At 48.9% G+C, this 23293-nt stretch overlaps 1 protein-coding gene across 3 annotated transcripts in view; it reads left to right on the top strand.

Annotated features, from left to right (window-relative positions):
- Positions 1-23293, top strand: part of NGEF (neuronal guanine nucleotide exchange factor) — a 102913-nt gene that overhangs the window by 50504 nt on the left and 29116 nt on the right. For 2 of the 3 annotated variants that reach the window (XM_041766593.1, XM_041766591.1), the window contains 2 exons: positions 14406-14548; positions 20431-20735. In XM_041766593.1, the coding sequence (XP_041622527.1) occupies positions 14406-14548; positions 20431-20735 (448 nt within the window). Of the gene's footprint in view, positions 1-13740; positions 13911-14405; positions 14549-20430; positions 20736-23293 lie in introns of those variants that run through there. The other variant, XM_041766592.1, reaches the window with a different exon arrangement.

Genomic DNA, 23293 nt, shown 5'->3' on the forward strand with positions numbered 1-23293 from the left:
CTTAAAGACATCCTGCCATGCCCATAATTCATTAAGGTAACCTTGAAACGGAGAAACTGTAAGTTTACAGCTTTGACTATGTCATCTGCCTAGAAATTTTTCAAAAATTATTTACGAGGCCTCTGTTCTACGAAAGACAATGAAATAAATCCTTCGGAGACCATAAAGATAAAACGATGTGTCCTCAAAGAGTAATCTTTCTGGAAACTGTTGATGTAACATTATTGGTATTTTCTCATGTGAGGTTTTGGGGTTTCCGCTCAGTGACCGTTAAAGTCCATAACAGCCAGCCACGTGCGTGTTGGGTGCCACAGCGGGTGCTCAGGCCTGACTGTCTACAGGGCTTTGCAGATAGGGGATGCTCAGCAGTCACTTGGGGGATAAATAAATTACTGAACAGTTGGCAGTTGATATAAATTTGTGGACTATCCTTCCTTGTATTTTTTTTTTTCGGAAGCATGTGGTGAAATCGATCATATGCTAGTGAGAAAAAGACTGAACCAGCAGACAAGGCAAGTCTGGTTTTGATGGTGACGGTTTCAGATCAAACTGTCTCAGCCAGGTAGGGGACAGGCGGTGGTCAGGGACCCTCCTGCAAGTGACCGGAGGTCTCAGCAACTGTTCGGGACTGAGGAGTCTCCCCCGAGCCCCACCCCATCCGCGTGGTCCTGGCAAGGGCGATGCCCGCTTGGTGGTCTTTCCTACATCTTTTCTATAAAATCATGATGCAACTGTCTTGGCTGCCTGAAGGCAGGCGCTGGCCCAGAAGACCCTGTGAGGCTCCTCTCTGCCTCCCCCAGACCCTCATCTCAGTGGGAGAGTAGAGTGAGGATTGCCAGGGGGGCCAGGGAGGATGGCTGGAGGGCTGACCCCACTGCCCTCCACTCAGCAACCACCAGCTCTCACTAATTCTTTGATATTTCCTACAAAATAGGCCATGTTTGTTTGTTTTTTAAAAGCTCCTATAAACAACATGGCACACTGACTTTAAAATCAGTTAGAAAAACACCGACATCCTAAAATTAAAACAAGCAAAAGACATGGAAAGATTAGCCATAAAAGAACAATGCAAAACCATCACAAACCAAAAACACAGAAACAAAAACCTCACTAGAAAAGAAAGAAATGTGAAATAGAACAGTATACCGTTTTTCATGTATCAAATTGGCAAATCGTTTAAAATTCTGACTATTAGAAAGGATGCAGAGAAAAGGCACTAGTTAGGTGTTGACCAGTATAACCGTTTGGAATTTCATAATATAAGTGAAAGGCAATAAAAATGCTCCATCTTTGACCAAGAGTCTATCCTGAAAAAAATCATCAGACATCAAAGATGTTTATCACTGAGCTATTTACATTTCATTTCACCAGGTGGGTGTTTTGAGGGCATTTACTATGAGCCAGGCTTTGCTCTAGGAACTGGGGATCTAGCAGTGAACTCAGGAGGCCAAAAGCTCTACCTCTGTGGGGTTCATATCCCAGTGGGTCCTGGGGCCCTAGAGCTCCTGAGTTTGGCAAGGTGACTGCCAAATGCTGCTTCATTCCCTTGGCCTCTGTATCATCCCAAACTCAATATTCTATGCCTTACACCCGACTACACTTAACCTTGATCGTTCATACATTTCTTTAAGCCAAATGGGCTGTTTCTCTAAATATTTTTTCCTTTCCCCCAACTTTTTATAAAGAAAAAATGGAAACAGAATAAATGAAAGAATAGCACAATGAACTCCCATATGCCCTAGTGCCTGTGTTTTCTCTCTCCCTCCTCCATTTCCACTAAAACCATAGGAAAGTAAATCGCAGGCATCATAACGCTTCACACTTAAAAAATCCGGGGTACATACAGCTTTGAAGAATAAGGCCGTTCTTCTACGTAACCAGAATGCCATCACCACACCTAGGAAAATTCAGTCACTCCATAGTCTATCTAAAATCCAATCTGCATTCAAATTTCTCCTGATCGTCCCCCAAAATGTCTTTCACAGCTGGGATCTGTGAATCAAGATCTCACCAAGTGTCAAGCTCTGCATTTGTCGGTTTGCTCTCTTTAGACTCCTATAATCTAAAACATCTCCCCCTTTTGTTTTCCTGACCGACCATTTGAGAATCCAGGCTTGCCGACTGCAGCACCTGCAGTTTGCCTGCCTGCCTCCTGGTGCGATGTTTTAACTTCTTCCTTTTATTGCCTGTATTACGTTCTCTAAATGGGAAGTCAGGGCTGGACGCTTCATTAGATTCAGCTGAACTGTTTTTAGCAGGAGTGCATCCAGGTGATGCAGACTTCAAACTGTGTCCCATCAGGAGGCACTCGTGTCAGCTGGTCCACTCTTCCCCATGCGAAGTTTGATCATTTAGTTAATTGGAAGCTGCCAGATTGTTCTGAAGAAAAGGTACGATTTTTCCTTTGGCAACTATTAAAAGTTATCTGTAAGGAGATGGCTTGAAACCGTGTAAAAAGCTTCTTTCCCAATAACCTGTTAACTCGGTGGCTTTTAACATCCATTAATGATCCTTCCTGAATTATCCATTCCGCTGGGAATTGCAAAATGGGAATGTTCTAGTGTTCCTTCTACTTATATTAGGTGATATTTTCTATGAAGAAGACCCCGCCTTTGTTTTGTTTTTGAGTATCAGTATAGGTTCATAATGGGCTTATTTTCGATCTGCTTTTTGTTTTTTCAATGTGTTTTAAGCCATTTACTGTCATATCCCTTTTGATGCTCAAACTGTCACAAATGCAAGCAGTAGGAGCCTTTTAGCCGACTACTATGTCTCTTGGATATATCCCTTCCCTTCTGACACAGCAAGATAGTTTATATAATTTCTTATATTTTGTATATCCTAGACCTGCACTCAGCCACTTCTCCAAAGAGCCCTAGCTCCTGTTAGTGCAGAACAGTATTTGGAAACCAACATCTCATTACTACTGGCAGGTCAATGCTTCTAGGACCCTGCAGGGCACACCACGGAGAAACGTGTGTGTGTGCACCTGTGCTCATATGGATACCCTCCATCCAGTCCAACACACAGCGCTCCTCTTTGCTCTCCCCATTCTGTGTTTGCATCTCCCTTTTCTAAAAGAGAGGGCCCTGGCTGTCAACAGCAGTGTATTGTAGGATATTTCTCTATTCTACAATTACAGGATTTCACACCGACTCTGTGCCAACAAATCTTCCATATTAGTCTCCCAGGGCTGCTGTAACCAAGTACCACACACTGAGTGGCTTCTAAGCAAGATACATTGGTTCTCTCTCAGTTCTGGAGGCCAGAGGTCTGAAATCGAAGCATTGGCAGGGCCATGCTCCCTCTGAGGGCCATAGGGGAGTCTGTTATGCCTCTTTCCTAGTGTCTGTGGGCTGCTGGCAACCCTTGACCCCCTAGCTTAATAGATGCATCATTCCAACCTCTGCCAACGTATTCACACGGTGTCCTCCTATCTGCGTGTTTCTGTGTCTCTGTGTCCAAATTCCTCTCTCCTTACAAAGACACCTGCTATCGGATTAGGGCCTGCCCTAATGCAGTATGACATCATCTTAACTTCGTTGCAACTGCAAAGATCCTATTTCCAAGTGACATCACCTTCAGAGGCTGAGACTTCAGCACATCTTTTCAGGAGACACAATTCAACCCACACCACTGACTGCATAAAGTTTAGAACTTCTTTGTTTGTTTGTTTGTTTGTTTTTAGTCCCAGAATAGATTTTCAGTAACGGTATAGAATATGATACTCAAAAATTCCTTGAATTAATTTTTTTTTCTGTGTGATTTTGTTACCAGCTTGATAATTACTTAGGTTCATTTATGTCAGTTTCTTTTCAATTCCAGAGTTTGGTTATTCCTCAGACTTTCAGACTTTTTATTAATTGGATATGTAAAACATCTACATGGTTTACAAGTCAAAACTCTACGAAAAGGTACGCCCGGCAAAGTCTCACCCTCCACCCCCACGGCTGAAAGTAACCAACTTTACTCCTTTCTGTTTTCCTTCCTGCACTTCTTATTTGAAATAAGGAAAAAATAGAACAAAAAGCCTGCGTGTGCACCTGTGTAACTTCCCCTTCCTTAGATCACATACCACCTATGCTTTTTCATATGTTGCTTCTCTGACACAGAGCTGGAAATCACCTCACTGTCACTTCAGGAGTGACTTCCCGGACTCATGTGTCCAGCTGCTTAGTACCCCACTGTGTGCCTTCCTCATAATGTATTTCCCCAGTCTCCTGGGTAGGTAGGTTCTTTCCAATATTTTGTTATTAAAAAATAATGATGCAGTGAATGACCTTAGGGTTAGGATCTCAGCATATGAACTGGGACCATATAAACATTCAGTCCACTTGCCTAATTACTCTTAGAAATGTAATTGCTGGAGCAAAGGGCAAGTTGTCTTCATGCCATCAGGCTGCTATAACAGAATACCAAAGCAAAGCCTCAGAGGCTTATAAAGGACATTTAGGGGGTGTCTGGGTGGCTCAGTTGGTTAAGCATCTGCCTTCAGTTCAGGGTCCGGGGATCGAGCCCCACATCCAGGCTCCCTGCTCAGCCGGGGAGTCTGTTTCTCCCTTTCCCTCTGCCCCATCCCTCCAACACCCCTCCCACCCACTCACCCCCACTTGTTTTCTCTCTCTCTTTCAAATAAAACCTTTAAAAAAATAAGGGACATTTAGTTTTCTCAGTTCTGGAAAGCTGGGAAATCCAAGACCAAACCAAAGGATCTCTCTGGGGTCTCTTTTATAAAGACACCAATCCCATTTCTCAAGGATTCCATCCTCATGACCTGATCACTTCCCAAAGGCCCCACCTCCAAATGCCATCACCTTAGGGTTAGGATCTCAGCATATGAACTGGGAGCATATAAACATTCAGTCCACTTGCCTGTATGTGCTGCTGTCGTTGTGGGCAAATTCCCTTCCGTGTGAGGTTGGACAATTTGCCCTCTCATCAGCGATGTATATGAATGTCTGTTTCCCTTGAAGATTCTCCGTTTGATAAGAACAGTGGATTTCAGTCCAGAAAACTCAGAGTGCTCCATCTTTAAGACCAGTGCACCATCAATGCAGACTCACAGCAGGTAGAGTGAGTGCTGAAAGGAGGGCCTTGGGTTAAGGAAGGGACATCGTGTGTTCAAAGGTGTTCTCAAGGGGAAAGAATTGTTCCATTCTCTTCTGTCATTTCTCTGACTCACTGTGTCAAGGAGGCTTTCCTCTCTCCTGGTAAGAATCCATCACTTCTAAGAGAAAACACTCAACTGATGACAGGTTAGAGTCTCTTTCTTTTTTAAGAACAAATGCTAATTTCAAAAGGAAGATGGTGTTTCTGGTGCGCTTGAGACCATCCTATGAGACCCCTACAAAAGATCCTTATGGTTAAGAAGGAAAAAGAGACTATTAAAGACTCTTTTTACCCTGAATGTAACAGAGCAACAGTCCTAGAGATCCTGCTGACTCTGTGACAAATAAAAGCTACTCCGAGGGCTGAACAACATTTTAGCAATAGCAATAATTTAGCATGCACTAATTTTTTTCCACTGCATGGAAAAAATGAGACATGGGTTTAAAATTAGGAAAAGAAGGGACGCCTGGGTGGCTCAGCATTGAGCGTCTGCCTTCGGCTCAGGGTGTGATCTCGGAGTCCTGGGATCGAGTCCCCCATCTGGCTCCCTGCAGGGAGTCTGCTTCTTGCTTCTCCCTCTGCCTGTGTCTCTGCCTCTGTGTGTGTGTGTGTGTGTCTCATGAATAAATAAATAAAATATTTTTTTAAAAAGTTAGGAAAAGAAGCCTCGGTCAGCTCAGGGGAGGGGTAAACAGTAAATAGGTAAAGAAACAAAAGTGAAATTTCATTTCTTTGTTGGTAAACGGATGGTCCCCCCAGGTCACAATGGCCATCTCACTGAGGTGCACTTGACTTTCTAGAGAGTAAGTAGCAAGGGAAGTATTCAATGGGTAAAGGACTAGGGTCCAAGAGATGTCTTGGCACTGGGATGATACCAAAAGCATGTCTGTGTGCTTTCCAGCCTCCCCCAACTCCAGCTCCATTTAGCAAGTAAGTCTAGAGCCTCCAGGACATACCAGGTCTCTGCTCACACAGCAAGAGAGGTGACATCAATCAGGCTGACTCCTGTCTCCTTGCATAGTCCCATAGGATAGAGAGTTAATTCTCCAAGAAAGTAATCAAACTTTAAGAGAAGGCCTGGTGAGGTGCTAAGAGTGAGTGAATACAGCCAGCGATGGGATGGGATTGGGGGTGGGCTTCATGGAGGAGGCGGCATTTGAACTAGCAACACAGGTGGGATATAGCCAAGCAGTAGGGGCAGGGAAGGGGCTTGGAGCGTTAGGGAGACCTGCCTTTGGTGGGAGGCAGTGATTTCTTTGATGACTCCTGTATGGCACCATGACTTCAATGGAAAAGGCAGAAAAGCATCCTGGTCAGAAGTGGTACATGTGGAATGATAGGAGGAAAAGGGAATTTCTAGAAAAGGGACTATTTTTAACCAGGCACATGAGACTATCAGGGAAGTGCTTTCGTTTTAGAGATGCCAGGAAGTAATCTACTGTAAAATTTGAATTCATGATTCCTTGGAAACCGAAGAGCTTTTTACAAGATTTATGTAATGAACTGAGGTCCCCCTGCCACCCTTCCCCCAAGGGAATCTAGAGAGTACACAACAGCCCAGCCTTCTTTCTCAACTTCACCAGGATTCCCTACGGTGATGTGAGTGCTTTAAATCCATGCTCTACATTCATGTACTTTAAGGGACTAATGTTTTTGAAAGTAACTTTTTTTTTTCCCCTCGTTATATAAGTGACACATTTATTGTAGAAACAATTTTAAGCACGCGAATAAAAAACAGGAAAGTTCCCTGAGAATCCAACTAACTGCAAGTACTGTGAAATGTTTTCGTGAACCTTCTCGCAGTCCTCTTTCCAATGTGTGTGTGTGCCTGAAGTTCTGTGTACAGAAGCCTATTTATAAACAAAATAAGATCACACTACCATCCAGTTTGGGACTCTGCTTTTCCATTCAATATATTACAGACAGCTTTCCAGATTATTAGATATTTTCTAAATCGTTTTTAATGATATTCCGCTTCAAAGGTACGTCCTAATTTAAAATAGTCGATCTCCTGTTATTGGACAGTTAGGTTGCTTCCAATGTTTCGCTATTTTTAATTTATTAAACTCGCTATTTTTAATTTATTAAACTCTTTATTAACTCTAATAAAAAAAAGAATATAAGTTCTTATGGCCATTTTTTTTTCACACAGATTCTTACAGTTTATTAGCCTGTATTCCTGGAAATAGACTCTCTTTGCCAGAGAATATGAACATTTGCAGGTTTATGATATGGGTTGCCAGGCTGCCCCCCAGAAAGGTTGTACCAATTCACACTCCCACCCCCAGAGGCAAATGATAGTTTCCAAGTCTTGGCTAACACTGGCTGTTCATTTTTAAAACTCTTTGATTGCTGTGTATCTGATATGTTTTTGAAACATCTGCTTTCTCTTGATGAGAGCATCCACTTATTCGGTGCTAATTTGTACACCGTGGTCGCCAGTTGCCTGACTAGAGTCCTCGAAAAAGAAATAGCAAAAGTAGTCAAAACCTTTGAATTTCTGGGGGAAAAGGCATATCCGTGAACATTATTATGGGCAGCAGAAGACCTGAACCAGGCAGTAGGTCTGATGGCACATCTTGTTCTCATCCCTAACAACTTTTTAAAGTGATCTCTCTCCAGCAAACACATATGAGCCCTTTCCTGAGACTCGAAATCCTTAACCTTACTCCTGGTGACTCAACATAGAACGTTCTTTCTACTGGATGTTAAGGGTGCGGTGGATTGATTTCAGCAGAAGATGAAAAACTACTGTGCGCCTTACTTCTCGTTATGGAAAATACTTTTCTAAAGTCCGATTATTTGCAATTCTCAAGGAATAATCTGTGACCAATTTCTAATTATTAATTTTGTTAATGACATGCCATTCCTACAAGTACTTTGTTTATGAATGGACATCTTTCTCATTTCATACCTATACGATTTTGCTACATTTGGTTAATGATTAAGGCAAATAAATTCTCCATTACAACAGTGAATGTATTCTAGTGCTAAATGTAGGCTTCCTAAGTGGTAATGATACTAATAAAAATTCCTATTTGTATAGTACACTATACTTACTATATATAGGACTAAATTAGATCTAACTATATAGTTTATAAGGTAATTTAAAATAACTAAATTTAAGTGGAAGGAGGTGGGCTAGTCATTCCTCCACAGTTTGACTTTCAACTTAAGAGTGTGTAAACCCCCATGCCCACAACCTAAAATGTAAATTATGTGTACTGAGGCAACTCCCTAATTATTCTAGATTTCAGCCTCAATATATCTTGAAAATAGCAGTATTCTTCTTTAGATCCCTTTATCCAGGATGTTCCTATTAGTCAAAAGCCCTGATATCACACAGAGCCAAAATTCTTGGACCCTATATGTCCCAGGCAACTCAGTTAGGAATATTGCAAAGAAATCCACAGCCCAAATCTTCTCTCATTTCCCACAGTTCCAGATAAAGACACAAGTGTTACAGCTTCTTATCCATGAGTTATTTTGGGGAGCCAGTTTTTAGAAACACATTTCTATCAAGGCCATACGATTGTCTGTGTCTCATAATTGAAGACATGGCCAGGATTTGTCCCAGCCTTTAAAGGCCACTATAAAGACACAACAACCATCAGAATGCTTGGGAAAATCCCATGTTTCATGAGCCAAGCCACATCATCCAGGCTGCCTCTCACATCTGGAAGTCGAGCAAAGCTTGGCCACCTATTTTTGATTCCGAAAATGTCATTGAGCGCAGCAATGTCAGTCTAGCGAGTAAGCCGGCTTCCCGTGATCACTGAAACCTAACCAGTGCTGGCCCAGCTCCTTAAATCAGACAAAGGTTCATATGCATCTCTTCGCCCCTCTGAGCTTTTCCCTATCTAACCCACACTGTAACGACTGTCCACCATAGCAACCATATCAAAGGAGAAACTCAAAATACTCCTCACTTTACCAAAACAGCGAATCCAGCTTAAGTGGATTTTTTTTTGACTCGTCAAAACAAGTCACAGCTACCTCCCCCAAGCTTGAGGTAGCAACCCCAGAAGCCTGCTCGCTCCCAAAAAGGTCAGTTAAAGAAATATCTTCACTGGCCAAAGAGCAAGATGAAACACCAAGGGAATGCCAATGCCACCTTCAATAACTAGAAGAAGGATTGGAACCAAGGATGAGTCAATGTAACGCCTACCAACTATTGAGTAACTACCTTACTATTTCCTGAAGCCTCCTGGATGTACTGGGTGCCGGCGATGCAAAGGTAAATAACATCCTCATAGCTTCCCCTCCTCAAATCTTAGCTTCACTAGGAAGAGAAACAATGCAAGTGAGTGATAACAGGGAGGACTAACAGAGCAGGACCAGGAGCTCTCAGGGTGACTCATCTTTCATCCAGGGCAGCCACAGGCTGGACTGTACAACTAACTCCTCCAGCAACAGATAATCAGCAAAGTACTGGGGAGCCACTGAAGATGATAGATGTGTGGGATCAGACGTGTCCAAGGAAAACTAACCTGGCAGCAATCCTTAGGGCACACTGAAGGAGAAAACAAGACATCGTGGAAAGGAAGACTGTTGAGGGAACACAGCCACTGGACTCTAAATCAGGGTAGAGGCTGGTGACATCTGGGGACAGCTTACAACACCAACTGCAGAGTTTGTGTCACCCCCCGCTCAGGTTCAAAAATTCAGTCGAAGGGCTCAGAACTCACTGAGCTGTCCCGCTCACAGTTATGGCTTATTCCATGAAAGGCTACAGACTTCAATCAGCCAAGGGAAGGGATGCGTGGACAGAGTCCAGAAAAGTTCCACTTAGAATTCCAGTTGTCATCGCCCAGCGGAGCTATGGACAGTGCTCACTCTTCCTGGCCAGCAGTGTGTCACAGCCAGGAAAACTCACCTGAGACTTGGGGTGCAGCGTTTTCTTTGGGGCTCAATCACCTAGAATGAGTTGGCCACCTGGTCTTCAGCCCCTCTGGAGGCTGAGCTATGATCACCTGGCCCAAAGCCCCCACCTTATCTGTTCCCAGGTCTCCAAGTCAGCAAAGACACTCTTCTGATTTATCAGATACCATCCCAGGGGCTTAGAGATCACCTCTCAGGAGCCCAAGACAGAGGCTAAATAAACCTCTCTTTGGATAAGATCAATTCTTTACCACAAAGAGCTAAACTGATTGTTTTTAACTTATTTCCATAATATTTACAACTGCACACTTAACGATTTATCTTCATGTTCAAAGCAAAAGAAAGGACTCCACCTCCACCTCACCAGTAAAATACTTCACAAACCCCCAACAGAATAATCTCCTTTTGGAAGTCTTGCAGAAAACTCCATCCATCAGGTATGGATTTCCGGGTTTCTTGGAGCTGCACTGCTGTGAGAGAGGCACATTTTGTCTTTTTCCTACTTTCTCCCTGAATTTGGGGGGTTCAGTTAACCTTGAGGCAGTAGCCCCCTGTGGATTGACTGTTGGGGCTGCCTACCTAGTTTAAATGTGTTGATTTTCAAAGCAACTAAAAAGTCTTTAGAGAGTGACAAAAATAACCTACTGTCTTTATGGCTGTAGAAGATACAGGTAATTTAATTAAAAGCTATCAAGCACTTGTTTCTAGATGTTTCCAATATATATGTAAGGATTATCCTCTTACTACCAAAACAACAACAATAACAAATCCAAGTCATTTTCCTACTAGATTTAAAAATATAAATGTGTCTTCACATTTGAGAGCCTGGTGACATACCATGTGACCCTAAAAAACATTTAGAATAAGTGAATAGAAATTTGCACTTCCTTTGTCCCACAGAACATAGCATACTTACTAGCACAGACTTCAAAAATCTGCCATTAGGCAGCTGTGTGATCTTGGGCTTGTCATTTTAACCCTCTGGCTCAGCTGCTTTTTCTGTAAAAGAAAAGTGTTGGATGAGATAGTTTCTAAATTTCCTCTGGTTCTCCCTATTCTTCCTCAGAATAAGATAACATTTTGTAAATATAAATGAAGGTTCCTAAAGCAGAGGATAAATAAGAATCCCCTGTGTTTCCAATATTTACCTTTTATAGTCCAAAGGAAGAAATAAACAATGCTTAGGTTAAGTATATAAAATAACTGAATATTTTCCAAAATCTACTATGAATTTCTTAGTAAATCCTATGGAGCACCTACCATGTACTAATCAGGTGTGTGTGTGTGTGTGTGTGTGTGTGTGTGTGTATGAAATATTGATCTATACTTTGTGAATGATCCTGAACAAATGTTCATTAAATGGAGATCTTACTAATAGCCTGATAAGCACCAAATATGACAGGAAAGAGAATGTGCGGGATTTAGCTTAAAGTTATATGCCTTCAGAACTCAGTGACTTTCTAAACCGATTTTATAATTAGGAGGATATTTTTAGCTTCTTTTTCAATTGGAAGGTTTTATTATGCTCATCTTAATATACGTAATTTCGCTTGAGTATTTTCTGATTTAAAAAAAAATGAATCTTTTCCCCTTGGTGGAGCAAAGTGTGAAAGTAACAGCTTCCAACTTAGTGTTACATCAAATTTAAGGGCTGGTGAAACGGTCCTAAGAGGTAGGTCCTAGTGATTGGCCACACTGTGCTCCTCCTTGTGCCCGGATGAAAGATGAGTAAGACACCAGGTGCCCACCCTGGAGGAGCCCATGGCTTAGTGTAAGGATGGCCCTATTCACAAAGAATTACAGTGCCAGGTAATGCTGCCCATTACTCAGGGGATGGCACCTGGGGGGGGGGGCGCCCCAGTGCGCCTCCACCTGCAGGAGTGAGGACTACCAGGGGAGCAGAGTTCTAGCAGAGGGAATAGCACTTGAAAGCCCAGAGCCTGGAAAACTGTGGTGAAGCTAAAGCCTCAGAGGAGCCAGTTAGGGCAGTGGCCCCAAGGAAGCAGGCATGGAGCCGGATGCTGGTGAAGAGCCTGGTATAGTGCCCCGGGGCTGGTGGTGATGGGACAGCAGTGCAGGAATTTAAGCGGGGAAGCAGACCCGTAATTTAGAAAGGAGACAGAGAAAAAAAAAAAAAAAAAAAGAAAGGAGACAGAGAGAAGGATGGACTGGGGAGAGGTCCAAATGCAGAGGGGCAGGGGTGCTGCTTTGAAGGATCCAGGGGGCTCAGTGAGGCACTGATGAGTGGGGTGAAGGAAGAAGGTTGGGGCCAGCTCTCCGGCTGTTGGGGACAGTGGGGACACAAGAGCGCACTAGAATGTGCGGGAGGCATCCAGGCAGGCAGGGCCAGAGAGCAGATGAAAATGCGGAGTTCCAGGGAGGGTTGTGTGGGATCTGCGGAATGAGTGGAGGAAGGAAGGCCTCTGGCTTGGTAAAAGAAAAGACCAGGTGGTTGCCTTGCAAATAATCAGAGGCCTTCAGAGCAAGACATCAGACCCGTCCAATGTGGCCCTAGAGGGGACCAAGAGTGAAGTGGCGGCTTTAGGCTTTGGGACTGGGGCAACTGGAGTGCCGATTCCCAGAGTCAGAGCTGTGGGAGGGCCCGCGGGGTTCTCCGGCTACTACAAGCCTCCCCTCAAGCTGCTTTCCTTCCTCCCGCCTCCCGCCGCACCCCAGCTCCCCGTTACCACGACCTGGGTGTTGGGGATGGCTGGCCAAGGAACCCCACAGAGCCGACCCACTACCCAGTAGCTAAGGCCTTCCCACCAGAAGGATGTGCAGCCCCAAAGGAGGCATCTGTGAACTTAAGTGCGGGGCAAGGTGCGGAGGGAGGGTTTCCACTCGGCTCTCAGCCGCTCTGCAGGCGCTGGCCCCGCTGTCACCCGGGCCCATGGGGGGGGGCGAAGGACACCGAGGAAAGCCCCCCCATTGCCTTGCCAGGCCGATGAGGGCTCACGTTCCGCTCGGGCCCATTACCCCTTTCTGCCGGCTTTGGGGGTCAGAAGTGGACTGAACTAGCTAACACGGGGGTGCGGGCCGCCAGGCTCAATGGGACCAGGCGGGGGAACCCGGGTGGAAGTTTGGGGCGCTTTGATTCTCCTCTGGCTCCCGCACACCCAGCCCCGGCCACCGGGACCTCTGGGTGCCCGAGGGCGGCCAGACCCGCAGGGAAGACGTGGGCTGCCCCCCCCCCCCACCGTCCCTCCATAGTCTCGGCCAGGAGCTGGGCTGCAGGGTTCCCCTAGGACCGCAGGCTCTACCTCGGGCTCCCTCAGACAGAGCCCCCCCTTCCCCCAGGTGAGGACGCGCTCCGCCAGGCTGGGTCCCGGCAGCAGAGGCGGGGGTGGGGGGGGTGGGGGGGGGGTGTCCCGGGGCGGGGCGGGGCGGGGCGGGGCGGCGGTCCGAGGGGCGCGGGGCTCGCGGGCACGTGGCCGGTACCTTCCAAGCTCGAGCCTGGGGGCCCCTCCCCCCACCGGGCCCGCGGGCCGCTCTCCCAGGGCCGGGCGCGGCCGCCGCGGGGTGCAGGGCGCGGGGGCCCGGGTGGCGCCCAGTCCGGGCTCCCGGCCTCGCCCCCGCCGCGCGCGCCCTCCCGCCTCCCCGTTGCCGTGGCAACCGGAGCCTCCAGGCGCGCGCCCGCCCGCGGGAGCGCCCGGCAGCGGCGGCGGCGGCGGCGGCGGCGGCGGCGGCAGCTCCGGCTCCAGCCGCGCGCGCTGCGACCCGGTCCCGGAGCCCGCCCGTGGCCCGTGGCCCGCGGCCCGGCTCCCGCCCCACGCGGCCCGCGACCCGGCCCCAGCGCCCGCGCCGCCGGCCCCCATGGAGCTGCTGGCCGCAGCCTTCAGTGCCGCCTGCGCCGTGGACCACGACAGCTCCACCTCGGACAGCGACGCGCGCGACTCGGCGGCGGGACACCTGCCGGGCAGGTGAGGGCGGGCGGCCGCCACCCCCGCGCCGCGGCCCCGGCCCGGACGCCGACCCCCCCCCCCCGCGGCGCGGGTCGTGCAGCCCGAGCGCCCGGGGCGGGGTGCGCCCTGCTCGGCCGCCGCGGGTCCCGGCCCCCCCCCCCCCGCGGGCCTGGGGCGCGAGCTCGGCTGCGGGGGCTGCGCTCGGGCCGGGCCGTCGGGGCGGCGCCGCGGGGAGCCGAGGGCGCGCCAAGTTTCCGACGCCTGCCCGCGAGCTCCCGGCTCCGAAAACACGGAGGCTTGGGGCGGGCCGGGGCGGGCCGGGGCGGGCATGAATCACCGGGTCGCACCCCGCTGCGGTGACGGCGAGGGCCTGGGCGGGGGGCGCGGGGCGCGGGGCGCGCGGTCCAGGGAGGGTCCGGCCCGCCTGGGCCACCTGCGCCCATGCCCCCGCCGGCGGCCGACGTGTGTCGTTGCTTGAAAATAACCGGCCCTGCCCCTCCTTGCTCCTGGCAGCGAGTCGTCCTCCACCCCGGGAAATGGGGCCACGCCCGAGGAGTGCCCGGCGCTGGCCGACAGCCCCACCACGCTCACCGAGGCCCTGCAGATGATCCACCCCATCCCCGCCGACTCCTGGAGAAACCTCATCGAACAAATAGGTGGGTGACCCGGCGGTGCCCCTGCGCCCGAGGTCGTTGGCTTCCGGGAGCACGTGTATCTGATGTGGCTAAGGAACGTTTTGGGACATATTTGGCTCGAAGCGGCTCCGTAGGTGAGACTGTCACCTTTCAGTACTGATGCTGCAAATGGATCTGTGTCCCGCTCTGGGAAGAGGGGTAGCCGCCCAGCCCTCCGCTGGGGGAGGGCCCGCTGTCCCCTTGTCATCTCAGGGGTGAGGTGCTGCTGGGCCTTGCAGGAGACAGTGCTGCCCGGACCTGGCCTGGCAGGGGCCTGGGGGAAACCTGGAATGGCATCAAAGCTTGAGAAAGGCTCCTGCAGAGACCCCGCTCAGGAGGAGGAGGAGGAGGCCTGGGGGACTTTGCACAGTGGAAGGAAGGGCAAAGTAGAGAGGGGTGCGGTCCCAGAGGCCCCTGGGTCAGGAAGGCAAGCCTGGTTTCACCTGCTTTTCCAGGAACGAGGCCCCAGGTGCGGGGCACGGCCTGTGTGCGTCTGGCTTCTGCACAGCTGCAGCTAGAGTACGCTGTGAATGCAGAAAGTGGATGGAGAAGGCGTCCCAGGAAGGCGAGCACTTGGATTTAGGAGTCAGACATTGCTAATGACGGCAAACTAGTTCCCATCACCGTCACCAGGGTTGGCAGCAAATGGTTAATGTGGGTTTCCATCGTTTGGAAAATCGTACCGGCTGCTTAGAAAATGTTTTTTTTTTTTTTTTGTTCTTTGGTGTTGTCAGAGCTGCAGTTTATTCGTTCAATTAAAATTCTAGGTTCAGAAATGTCCTCTCCCAAATACATCAGCATCGTTCTCTACCCCCGGCGTTCAGGCAGCTGCGGGGTGTCTGGAGTGGCAGAGGAGCTTGTGTTGCCCCAGGAGACCCTGCCTTCGGGAGACTCCTGGGGCCGGCCCACTCTTCCCTGGGAAGGGTTTTTCCAGACTGATCCCTGAGAGGAGCCGAGCCCCTGGCACAGCTGAGGGGGTGGAGTGCACCCCACGTGCTGGGAAGCTGCTGCTGACTCCAGGAATTTTGTCACCGCCAGGCCCCCTGGGTGTCAGGCTGGCTGGTGGCCGTGATGGTGGCAGGTTTTCCTCCTTATTTGCTGGGGTGATGGGGGGGCCGATCTGAAAACAAAGAGGCCTCAACACCACCTCTTTTTCCCACCTCCCTGCCACACTCCCTGTCCCTTTGTAGTGAGGAAAACCAGCTCTGCCTTGGCAGACGCTGGAGAGACCTTGACTTCCACCCTCTCGAAAGGGATCTTCTGTGGCTAAAATCAGCGTCATAACTGGGAAGGACGTGGAGTGCAGGCCGAGAGCTCCATGCCTCCTCTCACACAGGGCTAGGCTCTCGTCAGCAATCCCGGGCGTGTGGAGACAGCTCTCCTGGAGGCAGCTGGTCCTGTTAGGCTAGTGGCACAGGCTTCAAGCTGAGAGTCAGGGACCCTGAGCTCTGGTGCACACACATGCTGGCCCTGGTTCCCCGTGTGGCGAAGCATAGGGACTGACATGGAGTCTTTTCTCCCCCCTCCAGTAAGTGCTGGTGTAACTGGTGAATATCTTTTTCCGGCTCCTGGGCTGGATCCATAGTAGTGGCTCACCAGCTGTGATGGATGGATGGCAGCACGAGCTGTCAGCACCTTCTCACTTCCCTCGTTGTGGACGTGGGGCCTGTGCTAAGCAGAGTCCTACAACAGCCCCACCTGCTTTCAGCTCTAGGAACGAAGTGAAGCCCTTGCCAGGTTATCAGGAAAGGACTGATTCCGCAAGTCACAGTAGAATTAAGCGGGGAGGAAAGTGGAAACCATGTATGGACATTTTGTAGACCACTGTGGTAGGTCCTGCAGTGCCTCCCACTGAGGCCAGAACAGAGTTCCTCCAGGATTGTGCACGACACGGCACACAACCGTCGTTACAGATCACAAACCCTGAGACCCTGCCTGTGCATGTGGGCACTGTTGTTGTCTCTGAGCTAATAAATGCTTGACGCATATAAGGTGCTCACTAAAAAATCAACGAACCCCCCACCCCTTGAAAGCTTGTATTTGAATGATTCAAAGAAAAAAAAAAACACAATTCTCTTTAGAAAGTGAGATTCTAAAATCTCATTCAAAAATGACTCCAGGGGCTTTGGCAAGAAGAGCCAGGAAGGAACTTACCCTCTTTTGCAGGGCAGCACAGCCAGCCTGGTACGAAACATTTTAAGTGGGAAAGATGGGAACTGGGTCTTGTATATCTGCATGAATATACTATACCAGGTGCAAGATTTAACCGGTAAAAGTTAATTTTCATATAAAGTTGTGCTTGCTGAATGTATAAAATATGAGATAGGAAAACATATTAATAGAACAATGAGTATAGACATTTAATCAGTTAACATGTAGCTCCTCAGGTAAGACTACACTATTAATCTGAATTTTAAGACCAATAAAAATAAACGGGCCATGAAAGATGGTTACACAGTGTGTCAGATAACTCTTTGTAGTCACAGTGATTCCAGGAAAACTGGTGTTTAAATTCATATTCTAAATTCTTCAGAAAGAGGTATTCGGAAACTACTTGTCTTGGGAGTCTTTGGCTAAAAGTAACAGAATATCCAGCCAAAAAAAAGCTTAAACAATGGCAGTATTTTTTTTTTTCATTCGGAGGTAGAAAATTCTGGAATTGGTTCAATCAGCCAAGCAGTTACCCACCAGCTCCTTTCCCTCCATCATTCTCAGCATTTGCACTTCATGTCACAAAATGGCTACCACAGCTCCAGACATCACAGACAGACACATGTAAAAGCAAAAAAAGAAAAGTTTTTCTTTAAGTGTCTAATGAGGAGGGACATCTTTTGGGGAAGCTCTTCTCTCTCTCTAAGTAGGCATCACAGTGGGACTCGAACTCATAACCCTGAGATCAAGACCTGAGCTAAGATCAAGAACCAGATGCTTAACCGACTGGAAAGCACTTCTGAAAGATGTAAAATGTCCCCTTACTCTCCTTGGCCAGGCTGTGTCATGTTCATGCCTAAACCCACCACTGGCAAGAAGGAGGGAAATATCACTGTAGGGTTTGGTTTTCTTTTTTTCCCCCAAGCGCTTTTGTTAGATTTATTTCCTGGCTTTTGGTATAGACGTGAGCAACGTGTACACTTTGAACCTAGAGATTAGGGCTGAGTGCTTTCTGTAGAGTTATAGGGCAGACGAGGGCAGATTTTAAGGGAAATTTACATTGGATGTGGACATTTATTTCTAATCTTACGCCTAATTTCTGTGATTTTTCTCTTGTGAAGGGAGTCCCTAAGGCCAGCCATTATGCTACTGAGAGCTCTCATTATACTTGAGAGCTCTCTAAAGAATATTTTCTTTTTTGTTTGTTTTGTTTGTTTTGTTTTTTTAGAGAAAGTTTTTTATTTTTTAAAAAATTTTAAAAATTCTGATTAGCATACAGTGTGAATATTAGTTGCAGGTGTACAACATAGCGTCACAGTGGGTCTTGGTCAGCCAACATTTTCCCACTTCCCCGAGCGCGGAATGGGTCAGCGCCCAAACAAAACCCCTCCCCTGCCAGCTGGGAACACGGGGTGTGAGGGGATAGAGGAGAGGCAGCCAACAGTGTCTACCACAATGTGATTTCAGAATTAATATTTTCAACCCAGCTACCCACAATGCTGATATTTTTGTCTCTTTTCACCATATGTATCACACTGAGATGCTGGAGATAGTATTTATCCATGATGTGCCGACGATAGCATGTATAAGACATATTTTTGAACCTTCAAAAAGATGCCAAATTGGTTAGATGCTTCGGTGAGGCTTAGAAACTGCATTTTTTTTTCCTAAAGTAGGCTCCACACCCGGTATGGGGCTTGAACTCGCGACCCTGAGATCAAGACTCGGATGCTCTGCAGACTGAGCCACCCAGGCGCCCTCAAAGCCGCTTTTTAAAAAGGTGTCGGATCCAGTGACTGTTTGAGTACTGCTAGGTGGGAGGCTCATTCACATTTTGAAAATCGAATCCAAGTCAGCTCGTGGAAACTTGGTTTCGTTTAAACCTCTGTAAACCCCGCGCACCAGAATCACGGGAGACGAGTCGGTTCAAAGTCCGCACAACAGTTAGGTCTCAGGCTCCCGACTGAACCCGGTTACGTAGTGACGTGAAGCTTCTGTCTTCATAGATCTTCAGTCCGGATTACATTTAACAGAGACTCGGGGCTTCTCTCAGATCACCTTCATTTATATTCTGCTGGAATGGAGCTTGGCAAAATCACAGCATCTTAATTTTTTAAAGTAAATGCTACGCTTAGCATAGAGGCTTCGTCATCCAGCGTTACGGGGCATGGGAGGCGAGCTCAGGAGCCCCACAGGGCGGACTTACTGGGTTTCCGTGTGGGAATATAATTTATCCAGCCGCGTTCAGGACTTCAAAGTTAGTCTGCTTTCCTTCCTTCCTTTGTTTCCTGTTTAGATATATTTAACAATTAGATAAGAAAGGAATAATAGCGTTTGTGCTGCATCGTAAGAGAAAGTGCCTTACAAGTGGTACGTTTATCCCAATTAGAATTCTCCTGGGAAAATCGTCTTTGTTTTATGGGTGGACTATCAAGGGGCCCCTGACCGCAGGCCAGACCGGAATGTTGGGCTGGCTGCCTCCCGGCCCTCCCCACCTGGATGCCCCTCAGGTGCACCTGGATCTCTCCGCTGCCCCCCATCCCTCAGCTGTACCCTCCTCCTGGGCTCCTTGTCTCCTTGACTGGGGCCACCAGACCCTGTTGCTATGCTGGTCACCTGGTTATCACTCGTGACCCAGCACCAGGCAGACACCAGGACCCATCTTGTGCCTTAATACTGTTCCCTGAACCAGGCACGTGGCTCCATCCCGCACCACCACATGCAGTTTGGGCCTCCGTCATCACCCCCTTGGGGAATTAACACAGCATCTCTCTTCCTCTCCACACTCATCCGAAGACGGAGACCGGAGCTGCTTGCCTGAGGTCTCTCGGGGCCTCTCTCTTGCCCACGGGATACTTTGCCACCTCCATGGCATGGCCAGCAGACATGACCTTAGGGGCCTGACCCCCTCTCCACCCAGTCCCCACCTCCCCTCCTCCTGGGCCGAGACCCCCTCCCCCCTTCCTCCCACCTTGTCCCTGAAGCTTTTCTGCTGGGAAGAGACAGTCCCTCCACCTGGCAGCCAGGATGTCTGAAATCAGGGTTTTCCCTCCGGAGATGCTACATTTGTGCTGATTCATATGTACCCCCAAATCTCCTTGGAGACTTAAAATGCATTTATTTTAAGTACAATTGGTCAGGGAAGTAAGCCTGAAACTGTAAAAGCAAAAAAAAAAAAAAAGAATGTTCCCCTTTGAATCCTAAGGCTGATGAAATATCGGTTTCTCCTTCAAAATGAGAATCTACAACTATTCCCATTTCACAAATGAACACGCTCAAGTTTTAATATTGAAGCACTTAAGGCTAGGGAAAGCATCCTGTTGGGATGTTGAAACATAATTGGGGCATTTCCATCAACTGTGCCCCTTGGTTATCAACACATCAAGTTCTAGACTCGAGCTGTCTGCCAAGTATGTGTGGGGAGAGCCACATATTTGTGTGACCAGATTTTTAATGCGTTCAGGGATCTCTTTATTTTTTGAGGGGGGGGGGGCAAATCTACCATATGCTGATCATCCCCAAGAAATGAAGACGGTGGCAGTTCCTTGGGCCGGGGAGAGCCCTCTGGGGAGGAAGGCTTTCCTTCCGTTCTCCTAGGCACGGCCCCTGCCCTCGGTGAGAGTACCACGTCTTGACCTAGTGATTTGGAAAGCCGTGCCTCTGAAATCTGTCCCTTTTTCTTCAAATCAAATTTGATTTTGTTTTGATTTCAGGGCTCCTGTATCAGGAATACCGAGATAAATCCACGCTCCAAGAAATTGAAACCAGGAGGCAGCAGGATGCAGAGATACACGCCAATGCCCATGGCTCCCCGGCCAGCGAGGAGACCCCAGAAGAGGAGGAGGACGAGGAGGAGGAGGAGGACGAGCCGGCAAGCCCGCCCGAGAGGAAGGCTCTGCCCCAGATCTGCCTCCTCAGTAACCCCCACTCGAGATTTAACCTCTGGCAGGACCTGCCCGAGATCCAGAGCAGCGGGGTGCTGGAAATCCTCCAGCCCGAGGAGATCAAGCTGCAGGAGGTAAAGGGCTGCCCAGGGGTGGGAGCTCCGTGCAGAACGGACAGGTGGTTCCATGCACTAGGGGAGTCCTCCTCCATGAGGGGTCCCCCCGCCCCGCAGGCTCCCCAGAACGCTTCCTGGTGGGTTTAGCCATCCAGAACACTCAGGGAAATGCACGTTGTTTCACAGGCACCAAAAACAAAACAGAACAAACGAACCAACCTCCTTTGCTTCTAGGAGAGCTCAGCCCAGTGCTGGGCGTGCACAGCAGCGCTGTTTCATCAGGGAGCAAGGTGGCATCCTTTGGGTGCCCAAGGTTGTCGGGTGTTCCCGGGGCGCACGGGAGGGAGCTCGGGGGCCATCTGTGGCCCACGTCCACCGCTTTGCTCCAGAGGTCCTTGAACCCAAGGGTGAGCGGACCGGTGCGGAAATCCAGGGCCTTCCTGTCCTGCTGCACCACATAGATGGTCCAGGCACACCTTGCACATCAGTTGGCTGAGGCAAAAGTGCCAGGCGGCCCAAGGGTTTATTGCCGGCCGGGAGGGAGGATCCACGAAGGAGTCACAGTAACAGAAATGCGTAGCTGGGACATCGGCGTGTTCCTTCCAGTTGGGCAAAGATCACTTGGGAGTAGAGAGAAAGCCCGCGATCTAGAGATGGGAGCACGGTGATCAGCAGTAAGGGGAGAGGACGGTGGGGAGGGATGTGCGGTGTGTGGTCGCCGCGAGATTTCAAAAGTGGCGAGAGAGGGGGAAAGGAGGAGATTGGGTTCAGTCCACAGTCCTCCTCTCTGTGCTGTACCCGCACGCCCCTCCAGCCTGTCCTGGAACTGGTTCTAGCCCCGGGTGCCCTGCCCTCCCCGTCCCTCCTGCCCTGGAGTCCGCCGAAACTTTTGCTCCTCTCGTTTATTTAAAAGACAAAAGTAACCTGTGTGCACCGCTCGTGACCGACCACTCGTGACCAGGCTGCACCTGCTGGGGAAGGCATGGGGAGGCTTGGTTTGTGCACAGCCACCTGGCAGGATCGAGAGGGATCCACCCAGGCCCTTGGGACTTGTGAGCAGGGATCCAGAAAGGGCTGTGTCAGGAGTGTTTAATGGAACACCTGATGTAAATCATGTGTAGTCACCTGTTCCCGATGTGGCTTCTCCTAGTTTTGCACAAAAACCCTGGAGGAGACATAAAGAAGCCACTTGCAACCCCCGCCCCCCGCCCACCGGAAAAGAAGATGCACATGGGGGGGTGTGGATAGATATGTCCCCTGGAGCAGGGGGAGCCCCACTCAGAGAAGCAACCACATGGAAGGTGCCAGAACACATGGAGAAGTCCCCTTGCAGTTGTCCATCCCTCCTACCTCGGGGTCCCCTGGCCACAGACAGGGCTCACCGCTCCTAACTTTGACTTTCATATGGAAGGAATTCTATAATACTGTTTTGTCTCCAGCTTCTTTCACACAGTATCACCACCACGGGGCCTTTTTCTTTAGTCCCCAGAACAAATACCAGTTTCTGGGGAAATGCTTCTTTTTTACCTTGGTAATTAGAGAAGTAAAGATTTTTAGTCCTTTGGAAAGCTTAGAGATAAACCCTACTAGAACTTAAAACATGGTATAAGCCTTCTACGACATAAGCAAAGCTCAAAGCAGAGAGAGCGGGGCCTTTGTACTAAAAGAGCAAACAGTTAAAAAGCTCCCCCCGCCCCCAATAGCATAAAATAAGGCAGCAGAGTCCATAGCAAATGTTCTCCGTTATAATGAGCATAAATTGCTTAAATCCTCCATGGAAAGACAGAAATCCTCCAACTGATTAGAAATCTAGACCCGTTATATCGTGGGACAGAGTGGAATCTGGGATGAATTAACAAAGGGAACGACGAGTCCTTTGTATGGAGAAAGGTATCCTGGACATTGATAAAAGGTATCGCTCTATTTTTTAAATGTTTTAAGAGTAAAGAAGCTACTCATTTATAGATTTTCATCATTTAAAAACTGCAGTGCCAACATGTACGGGCCTTGTCTGGCTCCTGGCTTCTCACCCGAGGACCCACCGTGTCTCTCCTCATAGAGGATGGACCTGAGACACCATCTGGTTTGGGGCTTCAGACGTTTAGGAAGACTCTTACGTGCAAAATCCTTACAGACTTTCTTGAGGCTCCCCCCCTTCCATTTACATTTGTTTTATCTAATAGCCGTTTGGTTTTGATTTTGGTTTTTAGCGACTTAGAAAGTGCAGTTTAGTTTTCATGAAGACAACTCCCTGTGCCCTGACGCTGCTGGCTTGAATCAGAGCAAAGACCGCCACAAGGGGCTCGCAGGTGGGGAGAGAAGCATGCAGGTGGCCTGGCGCAGGTGGCCTGGCGCAGGTGGCCTGGAGAGCAGCCTGCTGCCCAGAGCGCTCAGTGCATCCCGCACAGCTTTGCAGGGAAGCCGAGCCATTGACTCAGCAAGTGGCCACATGGAGCTTGATTGGGAGGCGCTTCAGTGAGCTGGTGGGAGACTGTGGCTGGTCAGGGAAGTGCAGTTTAAACGGTGGTGGACAGGGGCACCCCCGTGGGTGGTGTGTCCGACTCTCGGTTTCGGCT

This window comes from Vulpes lagopus, chromosome 8 (assembly GCF_018345385.1).
Source record: "Vulpes lagopus strain Blue_001 chromosome 8, ASM1834538v1, whole genome shotgun sequence".
Taxonomy (NCBI): Eukaryota; Metazoa; Chordata; class Mammalia; order Carnivora; family Canidae; genus Vulpes; species Vulpes lagopus.